The sequence below is a fragment of the Physcomitrium patens genome, chromosome 11 (assembly GCF_059467195.1).
Source record: "Physcomitrium patens ecotype Gransden chromosome 11, ASM5946719v1, whole genome shotgun sequence".
NCBI lineage: Eukaryota > Viridiplantae > Streptophyta > Bryopsida > Funariales > Funariaceae > Physcomitrium > Physcomitrium patens.
The window spans coordinates 6,949,873-6,966,600 of NC_143420.1; the positions used below are offsets into that span (position 1 = coordinate 6,949,873).

Consider the following 16,728-nt stretch of genomic DNA (forward strand, 5'->3'; position numbering starts at 1 on the left):
TCATAGCTTTGGTTTTATAGTTAGTCTACATTACTTCTACCAATGTAGATATTATATTGTATTATTTGTCACTAATCTAAGCTCTGTAAGATAAATAATATATGATTTTACTTGAAGATTATGTGATTTGTTTCAAAGAATTATGGTAATGAAATTACTCCCTAATATAATAGAACATGCCACCTCATTATGATGGAGTAAAATTTGCATTAATAGTGATGCAATCAATGTCCCATAAGAGTATTTGTCTTTGACATTAATAATAAAATCTACAACTATAAGTATACCTTAAAGATACAAAGGGTGGCTTCAAATATGTAAAGATGACACCCTACCATATGTCCTATATTCATCATTTTGCTTTTGCAATTTACAAAGAATTAAGTCTTTCAACTCCATCCATGTGAAGAACGTAAAACAATAATGTATACATTAATGACCAAGAGATAGAATTACTTATTGTATGGCTTCATAATAATGCTTCATTATAACATTGTATATTTGTATACCAAAGTAAGTTGAAAATAGAAATAATTCTAGAATAATATCAACTATATTGACTTAATTTTCATGAAGAGCTAAAAAAATAAATTAATAAAAATACTATAGAGCAATAATAGGGAGTACAAAATGAAAAAGAATCTAATCCTTTGTATCATTCATACATGCCATAAATATACAATATGATAGTAGCTTCATATTCTAACAATCAAAATAAGCCATGTATGGCATAGTGGAGATCAAAACTACAACTATGATTTACTAGTTTGTTTACAAATCTTACTTCACAATAGTGACATATATGTTTTGTTTATCATTTCTTTCAACTATTCATGACAAATATATTTGCAATCACATGAAGTTCACATGGTCTATTTCAAAGAATTATTGAGGCAATACTACTCCCTAAGGCAATGGAATATGCCACTTTAATATTATAATGTAAGTCCTTCATCAAAAAAGATGAAATTTTATATTACATGATAGCATCTAGCTCCAACATTAACAATGGATTCTACAACCAAATGCACATTATAAAGGTGCAAATAGTTGCTCTCTAATTATTAGGTCTACACTCCATTTAGAGTTCTATCCTTGTTATCGTGTAGTAACACATCCATTAGATAAAAGAAGAGAAGAAATATTTTATGATAGAGGACCTCAAATAAAAATATTTTAGTAAATTATCTCAAAAATATAGATAATAGACAAGGAGGAAGTAAAAATTAAGAAGTGTTAATATTATGTTCTTATAGAAGACACATATATTCATTTCATAGGAGCATAAATGACCTAAATAAAAATAAATGAGATATAAAATTAATATAATTATCTCTAGGATAGAATTAAAAATAGATTTTACATAAAAAAATTATCTCAAAATACCAATAATTGATACTTAGAGAGGATTGGTTGTGAACTAAGATTGAAATCAAACCCTGAGGGACAAAACCATGCACTTATAGTGACTTTAGGATTCTTTGGTGAATTAAAGAGTGAAATTTGGAATCAAACTTATGAGAGGATTTTTAAGAATTAATTTCATATGATTTGAAGGTATATTGAGGATTTGAGAGTTTTTCAAAGAGAGAAGTATATTATTTGGATTTGGATTTTAAGAAATAAAAAGAAGTTCACAAATTTGATGATTTTGTAATTTTTGTAGAATTATTACAAGTAAAAAATTGTAAATTTATTATTGTACTTGTTATCAATGTGTACAAGGAATTTGATGTCAAAGAAGTAATTAGATTGAAGGTTATGAGAGTTTTTGTGGATTATAGTCTTAGACAATTGAAATTTAGGATTAGTGAGAGTTTTTGTGATCTTGCAACATTTGCTGGTTCAATTGAAGCAAAAATTAGTAAGAATAATTTAGACTTAAATATCTACTCATCAATCAAGTTTTGGAGGAATTAAACAATTCAACAAGGAAAAAATTTTGTTAGAAGATCAGCATTCAAATGAGAAAAAGAGTGTGGCTAAAATCCAAGAACTTTTCTTTTAATTGGTAAGTTTGATTCTTCTCAAATTTTGTATGATTTTAAATTTCTTGTAGATTAAAGTTTAAGTAAAATTTTAGTCAAGATGAACAAATTAGTTAATATTTATAGGAATTTCAAAACAACAATAATAATTGATTAAGATTTTTTTAGGATTTTTTTAGAATTATTTAAGATTTATTTAAGGTTTTGAATTTAATTGTGATTTGATTAGAATTTAAGATTTGATTATAATTTGAATAATATTTAATTAGAATTTAATTAGAATTTAGGATTTTATTAGAATTTTATTAGAAGTAGGATTTAGAATTTGATTAAAATTTGATTAGGATTAGGATTTAGAATTTGATTAGGATTTGATTCGAACTTGATTTAAGATTATTATTTAAGATTTGATTAGAATTTGATTAAGATTTGATTAAGATTAGGATATAAAATTTGATTAGGATTTGGTTTAAGATTTTGATTGAATTTTATTATAATTTTATTAAGATTTGATTTAAGATTTGTTTAAAATTTTTAGATTTTTATTAGGATTTGATTAGGATTTTATTAAGATTTCATTAAATTTTGATTTAGGATAAGGATTTAGAATTTGATTAAGATTTGGTAGGATTTTTTAAAAGTTACATTAAGATTTGATTATGATTCAATTAAGATTTTTATTTTTAGTATTTTTAAAATTCTTTGATATTTTTTATGATTTTTTGTTATATTTTTATGGCTAATTTATGATTTTTAATATTTTTTATAAGTTCTTTGAGACTTATTTTGGAATTTAATTAAAGATTGATTAACATTAATATTATTTAATTGGAGTTTTTTTAGGATAATATAAGAATTCTTAGGATCTTCTTGTTACATGTTCCATTTTATCTTCTACATCTAGGTGTCTGGTACATTCTCAAGCAAACTTCATGAAATATGACATTATCATCTAGCTTCCATATGTTAAGAAATGTAGTGCCAATTACTAGCACAAATGTATATCCAATATCCAAAAAACAAAAGCAAAATCTTTATTGTGGTATAATGATGTGTATTGCTCCATATCTTCAAATCACTCATGTGCACCTGAATTTACTATTCTAATAAGTCATCTTTAATATCCTTTCATAAAATATAAATCATTTGTTTAACTTTTTATCTAATTCATTTAAAGATAGCCATAAGTATTATATCCAAAAAAATTGTTGTTTATCTTCAAACACCTTCATTCCATAGAAAATTAGTTTTGAATTAAGTTTATGTTTCCTTTCAAAACTCCATTGTGCTCAAAAATTGCTATTTTATTACACCTTTAGAACTATTTTTTGTAGGTTTTTTTATTTCTTCAGTTTCAACTTCAAAGCTCATGTAATTAAAATTGTATTGTGGTAATATTGAGGTTTGATTTTACTCTTCTTCTTGAATTTGTTGTGATACTTTGAAAATATTTTGTTTATATATTTTAAAACCATACAATGATTGGGCAAAGTTTCACAATCTGATTTTGCAATCCCCTTGAGATGTTATTGTTACAATTTGGGTTTTAGGTCTTCAGCTGATGGCAATGTTGTGGTGTAGAGCTTGTGTTTTAAGAATCTGAAGATGTTATGTAAAAAGTAATGCAAATATCTGTTTGTTTGTACATGTAATCAGTTCAGGGTAGTAAAAACAACACATTTTGTTGTACAAATAAATAGATCTTAGATACATGATTATATGTCACGTGATGGCATTTGTCTATGACGTTAACAAAGAACCCTACGACTAGAAGCGCATCAAGCAGATACAGACAGTTGCTCCTTAATTGTTAGGCCAACACCCCGCCAGGAGTGCAGACCCCATCACCAAGTTATCACATGTAACGAATTCCAAAGCTTCAGGGTCCATGCACGAAACACCAAACTCTCGTATATTTATCCATTCGTGACACAATAACGCACAACAACAGCAAGAGCCCATAGACAAGACCAAGACCAACGATTACGCATCACACCGTCTCATATCACTGTCCACTTCTGCCTTTTCACTGCATTCCAGATCTAAACTACAGAGTATGCTCGAAATGGGTACACCTCCGCGAGTTATAAATTACTCTACAAAGAGTCACGAACCACATTAACAATTGTTCATTACAATCGGCATATAAAGGGCCAACCCGAGAATCCCAGCCGCGTCTATCGCTTATGTTGATTCTTGCTTTATCGAGCAAGGTCACGTTGTTGTCTATATCCTGATAGGTTCTATCCGACGGGGCGTCGATCCAGCAGGTTTAATATGTTCAACTCAACAGCTTAGTCACCCCCTTCCGTTGCCCTGCAACGTAACGTAGTTCACATGTTCAAAATGACAAATGTCCCATGAATGGACGAGCCTCTCCGAAGACCACATCCAAGATTGTGATGGAGTATCGACTTTCAGAGCGGCAACTGACGCGTATTGTCCTTTATGTCTCTCAAGCCATAATAAAAAAACTCGGTATGTATTCCCTTGTAAGTCGCATGGTCGATCCCAAAGGTTCGCTTCAGCGATGTTGCTCACCAGTGTGATGGAATAGGCCACTTCACTATCACGGAGTACGCCCTACATCGACGAAAATGATAGCATACGTCACGTGATAGGATCTAACTTTGACGTTAACATAGAACTCAAAGACCAGAAGCGCATCAAGCAGATGCAATCAGTCGCTCCGTAATTGTTTGGCTAACACCCGCCAAGAGTGTTGCCCCCGGTCACATAGCCCCTACCTTTGGAGAAAACTTGCAACAGACAATGGCAAGGCTGGAAAGTCTTCTTTCAGCAGAATCCTAAACCCGATGCATCCTCAGAATGGAAAACTGTTGCGTGAAACGATCTGTTGTCCACATCTTCCATGAAACAATCACGTACTCAAGTGACTGTATCGCAACGCATCCACAGCCTCTCAAAAATCAAGTCCTAACGAAGATGAGCACGATAATGTGTTTCTGTTTCTGGCAATTCGAAGGCTGTATCCGGAAAAACAAAGAAGACGAGAAAACTGAGAAGACATTAGAGAGGGTGAGTTCATGAAGAGAATAGCCGATATACTTGTGTGTTGGTCTTAGCAAGCACTAAACAAGCTGGAGAGATGAAGCACCCGAAGAAATAAGGTATGGGTTCTTTTTTTTAATTTCAAAGATATATATATATATATATATATATATATCTGTGTGTGTGTGTGTGTGTTTTGGTTTTTTTTAGAATCACAAATTTCTTCTATGAAGTTTTAAAATCTATTTTTGCATTCTTACAAAAAAAAATTACATTATATATTTTAGTTACATGTTTTTAAAGTCATATTTACTTAAATATAAAAATATTTAAAATACATCTAATTTAAATTTATGCATCACAACTATATGAATTATTATTTTGATATATAATATAATTATTATGATATTTATAGAAAATATTATAAATAATTTCTTGTTGTAATAATATTAGCTTGATATATAGTAATTTTCCAACTTATTACATACAAAATAGAAGCAAAATAAGTTTTAAATTTTAAATAATAGGCAATGTTCTACATTACTAACAAAAATATGGTATTAATGAAGCCACCTAAAATGATTGCATTAATATATAAAATCCACTAAAGCAACACAATTAATGACAACAAGGCTACTTATAATCATATGAAGATATAACAAACTATCTAGTTATATAATAGATATTTTTATTAATACTTTATTATAAATAAAAGTATATATAAAAACATAAGCCAAATCACACCAAAACTTTGTTTTTTTATTAATTACTATACTTTTTTAAGTAAAGATAAGTGTAATTATCTAAGCTATTATTAAATTAATAAATTAATTGATTTTACTTAGATCACATCTTTTATCCAATTACTTATTTTTCTATCCAATAAATTTTATCTAATTATCTATTTGTATTATTTGCAACCAAATAATATATATATAAATATTTAAAATATTATTCATCGTCTTACTTTTTAATATTCATGAGTTTTGTTTCATTTTCTTTTTGTTTTTTAATAGCTATTGAGTTTGAAAAACATATGTTTAAATATTAAAGGTTAAAAATCTATAATAAAAAAAGAAATTTTGACTTATGCACTTAATATGATAAAGCTTAATTACCACCTATTGCCAAAGTAAAGCAAAAGTTTAATAGAAGAGTAGTCTTCACTGACAAAAAAGAATCTTATACTTATTAATCTGCACAAATATTTGTGAAACTATTGCAATAGTATTGTAAAGATGCAATTGTTGTTACTAAGGTCCTATTACCAATTATTCTTAATTAAAGGTGGAGTAATTTTCTTCCAAAGATAGGGTATAGCTTTAGTATATACTAAGGATTTTTCACAAACAATTTAAATGCTTTGAAGTTGACACTTGGTAATGGAAATTGAATATTATTTGGAGATTTTACTAAGCTATCATGGAAAACTTTGGAATCTTGAAAGCTTGTTAGAATATTGCAAATGTTTGGAGAACTTATAACAACCATGTATGCCATTATCTTGTGATATGTATACATGAGGTGATTTTAATCTTCAAAAAGAATTTATTACAATTCCTTAATCCTAACATAAAAATTAGACACACTTCTTACTAAAATCCATCTCATTTTATATTATCATAATTGATATGTCAAATTAGAAAGGTTTAATGAAGCTAGTAGAGTTTTTTGAATATCGTTGACCATATAAGGATAAGACTATTACTAATTAGTTTTTTAAGATTTCTTAAACATGTTTAGTTTAAAGTTCCAAATTTTAATTAGAAATTTTTATAAAAAAAGATACAATGTGTTGTTACTAAATGAGGTGTAAAATTCTATAAATGATCCGTATTTTTTGTATAGAACATGTGAAGAAATTGCTAAATGCAAATACATAACATGCAACAAAGAAAATTTGGTTTACAAGTTATTATTTACTATTACTTAAAAACTAAGAAAATTTGAATATTTTTGTGTCATTAATTTCGATTTCCCAATTAGTATTAGATTGAAGTTAGAATTAAGATTTTAATAGTTACAAAGGAATGAGATTTGTGCAATAGTATTAGTAATCAGTAGCAAATGAATAATAGATGGATATAGCAAGTATTTGCAAAGTAATATTTTTGATAGAATAAAAAGAAGAAAAAAGAAAAATAAAATAAAATATGAAAAATAAATTAATTGGATAGAAATTAAATTAAAATTAATATTCATTTTTAATAGGAAAAAAATTAAATTTATTTGGTGAAATAGAATTACTTTGAAACAACACTAAAATATGAGCTTCTTGATATACTTTTTATTCTTTAAAATTTAATTACTTTAAAGGCATTTTAAAAGTGATTGAAATTACAATGATGTAATAAGATCTAAAAAATTATATTTCAAAAACTTCAAGAAAAAAATAAAGCCTCTGAATAATGCATTTAAACAAAAATTTGTTTATATATATATATAGTGACCAATATTAGATGACATATTTTTGAAATATTATAAAATCGAAATCAATTTTGATACAATCATACATACAATTTTGATGTATGTATGTATTTAAATACTAATTATACATACATACATACATATACATACATACATACATATATAGATAGATAATAGAGGTATGCACAATTTGACAATTGATATTGGGTTTTGACCTCATTAAATTTTATACTAGCATAAATTCAGAAAAGAGTTTTAAATTTAATAAAATAATTTAAAATATACTAATTGAGTTTAGAGCAATATATAGGATTGTTTCAAAAAACATTAGATTTTTATCAGATGAAAATTCAAAGAATTCAAGTAGTTTAATAACAATCTCCAAAGATTCAACTTCATTAAAACAACGATTAAAATATGACCTTTTAGGAAAGAAAAAAGAAAAAATATTTGTGCATAAGGTTAGGATTTGAATCAATAACTAAAAAGGTCTAATCTAAAATACTTTTGACTTGTTATGGACATCTAACTTAAACATTTTAGGATAAAGATATTTTCTACCTAAAAGGAACATAACAAATATATTGTGAACAAAAGTCTCCTTTAGGAAACACTCAAATTTTCAATTACAACCTAGATGCTCTTGGAAAACAAACAACATCAACAAATCCAAAAATTTATAACTATTTGCAATAATTAAGTGTTTATTAACACAAAGGTAGAAAACCCACAATCAAAACTAGGATTTTATCCACACTAGAGTTCCTTTTCAATTTACTATCACATGCTGTCTCTTGTTTGTCCCTCTTTTGCACAAACATTTCTATTCGTGCTTTTATTTGTTGAGATTCTTTCCAAATTCTCTAAGACTTTTTAGATTCCTCGATCTGCCCTAATTCTAAGATTAATATATGAGGAAACAAACCCACAGACAAATCTACCCACAGACAAATTTGTCTTCATTTGTTGTTCTTCGTGTGTTTGTACACCCATATCGAATTTTCCTGCTTGTCCCCTCCTCGAGGTGCTCACGCGAAGTTGCAACCCTCTCACCGCTCCACAAGTTTATCCGCTGATTGCCGCTCTTCTACATCTTGTTTGCTCTCGCACGACCCGCCCAAACCACATTTCGTTCTTTTCTTGCTAAGGTCTGTTTCTTTGTCCCAATTACCATCTTGACCCCTTCACAAATTTTGCTCTTATTTTTGCTCTTAGGCACCACTTGTATTCCCTCGCTGCTGATCGTTTGCTTCTCCTTCGACTTGCTCACGATAGCCTTCAACATTTCTCTTTGCTGTTCAACGAATGGTTTAATATATTTCTACTAGTTCTGTTTCTCCTCGTTAGAATCTTTACATGGTGTTCTTGTTTGCTCGACTTCTCCTCGTTGTTTTGTTTCATTGCTAGAATGTGCTTCAATTGCGCAGCTCGCATATCGAGCGCATATTGTCTCGCGATGTTGTTGCTGTTCAATATTCTCGCATACCCAGTTCTTTTTGTTCGTCTGATTGTCTTTGCACACCCTCAATAACCACTGACTGCTCTTCAATGAGAAACCTTGCTAGATTGCTCTCTTCTTGCTTAGAACTAATTATTTACTGTCTTTTTTTTCTTTTTGTGTACTATCACCAAAACTCGATCCGTGTGGGTAATGTAAGGCTGCTTCTCACCTCGATCCATCGTTACCAACTCACTCCACAACTGCAAAAGCACTCCACAACCAAACCACCACAAGGCACGTCACGGATGCAACACTTCCGACACAACACGAGCATCATCGACATAAGACAAAAAGAAAGCACGCTCCAGGATCATTATACCCACACAAACATCACGCATACATTCTCACACTTCCTGCATTCACACAAAACACGCTTTTTCACGTTACATTCCTCAATTTCTGTGACGCACACATTTTTTTTCTCCGTAATTAGTGTTTACCACACTATTTGCAAAATATGGAAACAAAACAATCACTGCGTCACGCGTCAGTCCCTCGGATCTTTTTCCTCCGTTGAAACCCAATTGTTGGATCTTTCTGCGGTTGCGTTTCGCATATCAATATCTACACCGACATCCAAATAGTGTGATACACACTAATTACGGATATCGGTGTAGTTCCTCCGTAGCATGCTCGGCAGCACTTTTTGGATTTTAGGTACCTTGGCTGATATTTGGGGTTGATGGCATCCTAATATTCTCAATAGTGGGTTTTAAACCTGGTCGCCTTTTCGGGTGATATTTCACATGTGATGCAAGCTTGAAGTATCTTGTGATATTTCAAAATATCATTTGATACTTCACCAAATCATCACCTTTGTAAGGTGAGTGATTTTGAAATCAAGATATCAAAAGAGGGGCGGGTCAAATATCAAAAATTGTGTTGCTGGCCTCAACTCTCTTTTTTCTTTGAATCAATACTCGGAGGTAAGAAAGTTTGAATCGAGGGGTAATATTATGGGATAATAAAGTTTGAACAATAATATTTTGGATTTGATATCAGGTATTGAATCCTAATTATTTGGTTTTGTAAAAGTGCCATGTTTAAAACCCCCTAATTAGTACAATGTTAAGAAATTCATAAGTAATCAAATTGATACTATGCACAAATTGTTTCAAATATTTTGATTGATACACTACACAAATTCGTTGGAAAGTTTTGATTGGCATCTTGTGAAGGAAATTGTAGAATACTTTGTTTATTATTTTTATTTTTTTTTATATTCTGTGAAAAAAAAATTGTTTCCTTTTTATTTTCTTTTCACCATTGATCTCTAAACTAGTTACTTAGAACTCTTTTCCCATTATTACTCTAACAATTTACCTTCTTCTTTATTACATCAAAAATCTTAAACTATATATATATATATATATATATATATATATGTATATATATATATCTTGAAATAACACCACCTAATACTTTAACTTAAGTATTTTGTTTGATCCTTTCTATAATAAGAATGTCTATGACATAACTCCAATGTTGAGATTGTAGAAAATTACAATATTTTAAAAACCTGTTATTAAAATTGTTTAGCACAAATTAAATCTGTAGTATTTCTTCAAATTTATCCTCATTATTATTTTTTGAGCATGGGATACAAATTAGTAGGTCTTGTTGATACCAAATAAGAAATACAGTAAATACATATTTATGATTAAAATTGAATAATTTAAAAAAACAAACAAACTTATTACTCATAATACTTCAGTAAATTATATTATAAGTTTATATGTTGAGATGTAGATCTTCCAACAGTACCAAAAAGTAAAAAGTAAGAATGACCTATTACAAATAATCTAAAAAAAAAAATCTGAAGGCAATTAACAACGGAGCTTCACACCAGCTTCTGAATCCTCACCTTACCGCTTTGCATTATTAGAGCATCTCCACCCATACCCCGGTAACTAGCCCCCCATCGGGCTCAGGGCGATGAGCCCCTTAACCGAACCTAATCTTGTACCGGGAGCGGGCCCCACCGGTCCAAACGGTACAAGTGCACAGAAACAAGGGAGCCCGCCACAATTTAATGACTGATTAGATTTTAGATAACTCTAAATGTCTAATTAACGAGTATTAATGGAGAAAACCAACTATGATGATATTAGGGTGCGCCTAAGCCTGTAAAAATTTGTCGAGCCTTGTTAGAGGCCGCCAAATTTCAGTATGCCACGTCTTTATTAATATTTGATTTTGTGGGCTGGGTCGTTTGACGGGGCCCGGTGGGGGTGCTCCCACTGAATCCGAACGGCCCTCGACATCGGGCGGCGAAACTTGGCGATATCCTTCGGTAGAAATTGGGGCACCATGTCAACGAACCTCTATCTTTGGAAACACAGGTCCTCAGTCAACTCTGGCAGCTCTAGGCTCTGCAGTTTGCAGCTAATTAGCGGCATTTGCTCCCTTCTCAGGATTGATGACGCCCATGGTGGACGCAAGGAGAAGAAGAAGACGACGACGAAGAAGAAGGAGAAGAATTGGTGAATTGAAGCTCCAGAGCTTGCGTGCAGCAACCGTCGTTCGAGGCGGTGGCGCATTTATTCATTGTTGTTGGTGTTTAGTCTGAAGGTGTGAGAGAGGTCGCGCTGGGGACTCCACGGTAGGGCTCTCGAGTCGTTGATTTTGGGGATGCTAGTGGGCTGTGGGAGGTCGGCGGATTTGGTGGATGTCGGTATGGTCAGCTGCTGCTGATTCTTGGTCGTTTTAGGTCACAACGCCGACGATAGCGCCTGTTTTTGGGAGTTTTGACGCTAGTCTGGGGTGTGGTGAGATCGATTGGAGGTGCTGGGAGTGAAATGGCTGGGAGTGGAGCGTGGGTGCGGTGTTTTGAGATGAGATTAGGGCTTTTCGCAAGGGGTTAGGGTGTTGGGGTTAGTGGGGAGGGTTGGAATTTTCTGGCGGCAGTTCTGTGGAATAGCGCGGTGGATCTAGTTTTGCGGAGTTGATAAGGAGTTCAAGAGGGAATAGTGGTCATGGCTTCGTCGGCGAAGGAATTGCCGCTGGATATTTTGATGAGGATTTTCGGATTTCTCCCTGTACCTTCTGTGTGTCGGCTGCGCGCGGTTTGCAAACAGTGGAACGCGTTGATAGATTCCCCCGAGTTTGGTACTCTGTGTGCGCTGGCTCCGAGGCAACGATTTTATGTTCTCCTCACTCCTGGTAGATGTCGTAACGCCGACGCAGGGTGGTGCGTCTTAGACGTGATGGACGAGCGGTTCTACTCCCTTGACAGTAGCTACCTAGTCGACCATGCGAAAAAAGCAAACCCCTGCGGTGACGAAACTTATTCTCTGGAAACGGTGGACACAGCTGGTGGGCTCTTTCTCGTGGCGTATAGAGAGAAACATGTGTTGCCCAGGTTTAACGTTCTCTATGTTTGCCATCCTGTGACGAAAACCCTAAAACGGTTGCCTCCAATTGTGGGCATGGCCTATGAGTTGACTTCACCGATACTTACCGTGGATTATTCCGCCAAGACTTACAAAGTGATTTGCATCGGGGAGCAAATGCACATGTATGACTCGCAAAACGGCCAATGGAGCGAGCTAGCGACTCCGCCGGACAGGGACCTGGCGGTGTGCAGCGCAGTATGCAACAATACAGTTTACACCATCTTCGGCAAACGCTCTTGTCACATGCTTCTCACCTACAGCTTGATTGACGATGCGTGGAGCAAGGAAGGTGCTGAATTGCCATACAACTCTTTTGAGCAGCTAGTTGTGGTCAACGGGGAAGTGTACCTCGTGGCTGGTTCCCGGACGAGCTGCTTTTGTGGACAGGAGATGTGCTTGAAGTCGTGCATTATAGTATCTAAGGTCGCGCCTCCCCCGAAGGCTCCTGAGAAAATTGCTCGCATGCCGGAAACTTGGCATACACTGCTCTATCCTCCAAATCAAGACTGGAACAATTGCTATGGCATTCCGAGCTTCATTGCGGTTGCTTCTGAGTGCGCAATTGTGTTCACCTCCACTAGCGGGAGGTGTATAGTATATGACCTGGCTAATCGTTCGTGGCGCTCCGTGCAGAAACGACACCATTACAACCGGAAGCTCGCAGCAAGTTCGACTACCCTCAACCCAGGGTTTCTGCTCTAACAGAGGGAATTAATCATCTGTGTATAGTCTCTTGTTCTGATGTATTTGATAACTTGTGTGAATCATGTATTATATAGGACCCATTTGGTGGTCTGTGATCTGCCGTGTTCATTGTTGACTAGTTAACATGTTTTAATCTCTTGCTCCTCATATAGGGCGAATGAAAGCTTTTCGCGAGGCTTTCCTGTAGCGAGCTGTGCAAGGGAGTGCAGTTGTCGCTGGATGTACTCACAATATGGTGAGCAGTTTGTACAATGTAAATAATTAATAGATGTAGGAGATATAATGACGATCATTCAGGTAGAAGCAGTGTTCAAAGATCGCAACCACCACATGGGGAACCTGCTCCAGGAAGTGTAAATCATTTCTTCTGGAATCAAGCCATATCATGTGTTGAATGCAGTGTTCGTCTTTAAATCTGTGCAAGGTGTGTTAGGTCACTTGATTTACAGTGTTGTGAAAGTTTGTTCAGTCAGCCACCCTTGTCTTTACTTTTTATACTGTTTACTTTCAAGCATCCAATATTCCCATGATAAGGTTTCCTGTGCTGCACAAATCGCTATCTAAATCCTATCAGGTAGCTTGTTCTGGTGGTCAAATAAGGGCTCCTTTACTGAACTAGACAACTGTACATAGATTATCAGAACTAGTCCACTGTGAGTACAGTTCTTGCTTGTGAACTTTCATTTCACTGAAGAAAAATGATGGCAACAGTATTGGCAAGTTTCAATACTTTTGTAGCTAGTGGTCAAGATGAGCTCACGTGCCACCGCTCACACATATCCGATACAATCCATAACACAGCTATTGAACACCCAAGCAGGACGATATTCTACATTTGTAAGACTGAATAGGACACTTGGCTATATTTTAGGGCCCGGAAGCTGGCCAGTTATCTAATCCTTGATCTGGTTCATGATTTGCAAGACGGGATTGATCGTGTCTAGTTGAGGTGGTGGATGTTCATCACACTACTGTGAATCGATCCCGTTCAGTCTGCTAATGTTTTCAGCGAACATGGGGCTACTCAGAGGCTGAGATTGATTGCATGTTAGCTAAGATGTTCCTCACACTTTCAATCTCCGCTAGTGCATCATCTCTCTCTTTCGCTAACTGCATTGCAACTTCCTCCAGTGCCCGTTTCTCGGCCTCTGACCTCGCTTTTAGTTTGTCAACTTCCTCAATGGCAACGTTCCGTTCCTGGGCAAGTTGCCCTGCCACAGTTTCCAGTATCTGTTTCTGCTTTTTTAGTTGATCAACTTCTATTTCAAGTATCCCCTCTACGCCTTTCATTCTCTCACTTATCGACTCAACGGTACGCTTCAAACCATTCGCCTCCGACACAGCCCTCTCTCTCTCCTCCGCGAGCTGCAACGCCACTACTTCAAGTGCTTCTTTCTCAACACGAACTTGAGACAATATGAGAGATTGCCGCCTCATCTCCTCCCTTTGGTTTACAGCAATGTCACGTTCCCGCACCAGCTGCTCCATTGCTGCTACAGTTCCCTCATCCAAATCTCGTGGCAGCATGAGGTTGGTCTTCTCTTCCCCTTCGTCTAAAATCTCTATAACAGCTCTAACTGGTGACACTTTGAACTTCTCTGGTTCTTCTCGAATCACACGGCTGACAACTAGCACTGAGTATGCCAGCCCCACTAATTGCATGGCCTCGGGGACCAAGGGAAAAACCTCTAGAGAAGTAAGCAGGGTCCCAGAGATGATAAATCCAAACGTGGCAGCTCCACACAACAATGCAATCTTGGTCGTTCCTTGTTTCTCCAATTCCCTTGTTGATTCCTGAAATTGTCTTGTCACTGTCTCTTCACCGAATTTCTCCTTCGCAGCTTCTAGGGTTTTCTTGGCTTCTTTGGGTCTGGGTACTTCCAATGGCTTTACGGCCGCATCTAAATCCTTGTCGGCATCGATTTCTTTCGATGGCTTTGACAGCATCAAATCCCCGTTCTTCATGTTCATTCTCTCTCCCTCCTGGATTGAGCATCTTACTTGAAGTCGTTTTTGAACGCGGGTACCATTAACCTGGAATTTTCTAAGAATGCTTTAGGAGTGCTCTTATTCCACCGAACATGATATTGTTATCCGTGCAACGAACAATGACAAGAATGTGAGGACCTGACTGGAGGGCTTTGTGGCCTTGCAATCGTATTGCAACCGTCAAAGCCTGTCATGAACATTCACAGAATGGTTTAGTGACATGCAGGCAAAAGGCTGTGAAAGAGTGGTGGGTTCATCAAGAAATGGAAAACCATGCTTACCTGCAAAGCATAAGAAAAATTGTTGAACTGCAGAGCCAACAGACGAGATTTGCTCACAGAAGCTGCTTGGGATGTGCAACATCTTTGGATCGATGCCATTGTGCACATTCCGCCAATTTCCTCCAAAAAGACAGCATCAACTCCACACGGCTCTGGACAAGGTTAGGGAGCTCCCTCACGGTTGCCTCTACGAATGCATCTAAATCCAGTTCAGATAAATATGGTAGTAAAGGCAGATCATCGCATTTAGCATAACCTTCAAATCCTCCAAAGTTAGTTGATACATACAATTCAGGTGCGGAGAACTTGAATACGGAACAAAAAACCAAATAATTCGACGCGCAATTTGTGCCCGGTAGGCTACACTTTGCCAAAGCTTCGATCTGCTTGCGATTGATAAGACCTACACCCGAAAGAGAAAGCAGGCATAGAAATCAAACCTCGTCTTGTAAGGAGAGATGAACGAAGCCAGCTCCGCACAAGTTGCTCAACGATTGTGCACACGCTGCACCGAGTTGAACTTCACGGAGCATCAATGGAGGCATTGTTGATGCGAGATGAGGAATTCTTTTGCAAATTGCAATTATCGACAGTTTGCGATTAGGACCATGCCCTCACAAAAGTGTGCTCCATGAAAGGGTTACCGAATCAGGTGCCAAGTTGGGAATCTACTTGCATTAAAGGTGGCAGAGCTCAAATTTGCCGCATTACATGGTTTGGTTTCGTGGGAACTCGAAGAGACTCGATGAGATCGACGCCGTTCAATCCATTGCCCGAACTTCACCACTGGCACATTGTTTCAACGGCATGGATTCGGTGATCCGGTGAGTGGTGGTCAGTGACTTGCTACCACTTCCATTTCCTTCCACGCTAGTACACTATCGACCTCGTCGCCCTGCCATCGCAATCACATCTGTTGATACTTGTGCAAGGGTGTGCAGTCATGCGTATTGGTTATCTTTCGAAGCGTGTTGTTGAATGCGCATTGTAACAATCACGCATCGTCACGTGTATTACGATCAGTGAGAGATTGTTCTGGCACACATTGCGATAGTTTGCATTTTCTCAAATCATCATGGTCCACTTGTTGCGGGTACTATTTTCGGTTTGCGACAGGACTAGGTGAAGGCAGATAGCTGCTATAGGCGTAGATGATAATGTCTTTCTAAAATATGAGATAATTTGCCACAAGTTGTACTTCGCATGGCTGTTTTCCATGTCTAAGTTCGAACACACGCTGCGAATAATGTAGAAGTGAAGGCGGAAATGAAATCGTGCAATTACAGATGTGTTCGTAACCGTAATAAACGTATGCTCGATGCAAATGGTATGGTTTTTCTTTGTAATTTCACAATTCTTGGCCATGCTATTTTGTTACACCTGATTGAACACAGTAAACAGATTGTAGTTGTGACTGGTAATGTGAGAAT

General features: G+C 35.4%; 2 protein-coding genes across 6 annotated transcripts; one reads left to right on the plus strand and one right to left on the minus strand.

The window, feature by feature from the left end:
• Positions 1–11,903: 11,903 nt before the first annotated feature.
• LOC112289077 (F-box only protein 6) lies at positions 11,904–13,025 on the plus strand. Its single transcript, XM_024534029.1, has one exon. It carries the CDS (start codon positions 11,904–11,906, stop codon positions 13,023–13,025), a length of 1,122 nt encoding a protein of 373 aa, XP_024389797.1.
• A 655-nt stretch (positions 13,026–13,680) lies between these two features.
• Positions 13,681–16,227, minus strand: LOC112288216 (uncharacterized). Of its 5 annotated transcripts, none has more exons than XM_024532191.3 (3): positions 15,739–16,227; positions 15,299–15,485; positions 13,681–15,062 (listed from the first exon to the last, which is right to left on the minus strand). In XM_024532191.3, the coding sequence occupies exons 2-3, from the start codon at positions 15,404–15,406 to the stop codon at positions 14,049–14,051; spliced, it is 1,122 nt and encodes a 373-aa protein (XP_024387959.1). In that variant the 5' UTR covers positions 15,407–15,485; positions 15,739–16,227; the 3' UTR covers positions 13,681–14,048. The 5 variants fall into 5 exon arrangements, with proteins under 5 accessions (XP_024387959.1, XP_024387957.1, XP_024387961.1 ...); XM_024532189.3 differs by having other exon boundaries at positions 15,299–15,497; XM_024532193.3 differs by having other exon boundaries at positions 13,681–15,204; positions 15,739–16,223.
• Between the last annotated feature and the right edge of the window lie 501 nt (positions 16,228–16,728).

Bases quoted from the DNA above. Each gene is read 5' to 3' on its own strand.
- LOC112288216 (XM_024532191.3), bottom strand. From the start codon at position 15,406: ATGTGCACAATGGCATCGATCCAAAGATGTTGCACATCCCAAGCAGCT. The intron at 15,063-15,298 runs GTAAGCATGGTT...AGAAAATTCCAG, and splicing joins ATTTTTCTTATGCTTTGCAG to GTTAATGGTACCCGCGTTCA.
- LOC112289077 (XM_024534029.1), top strand. From the start codon at position 11,904: ATGGCTTCGTCGGCGAAGGAATTGCCGCTGGATATTTTGATGAGGATT.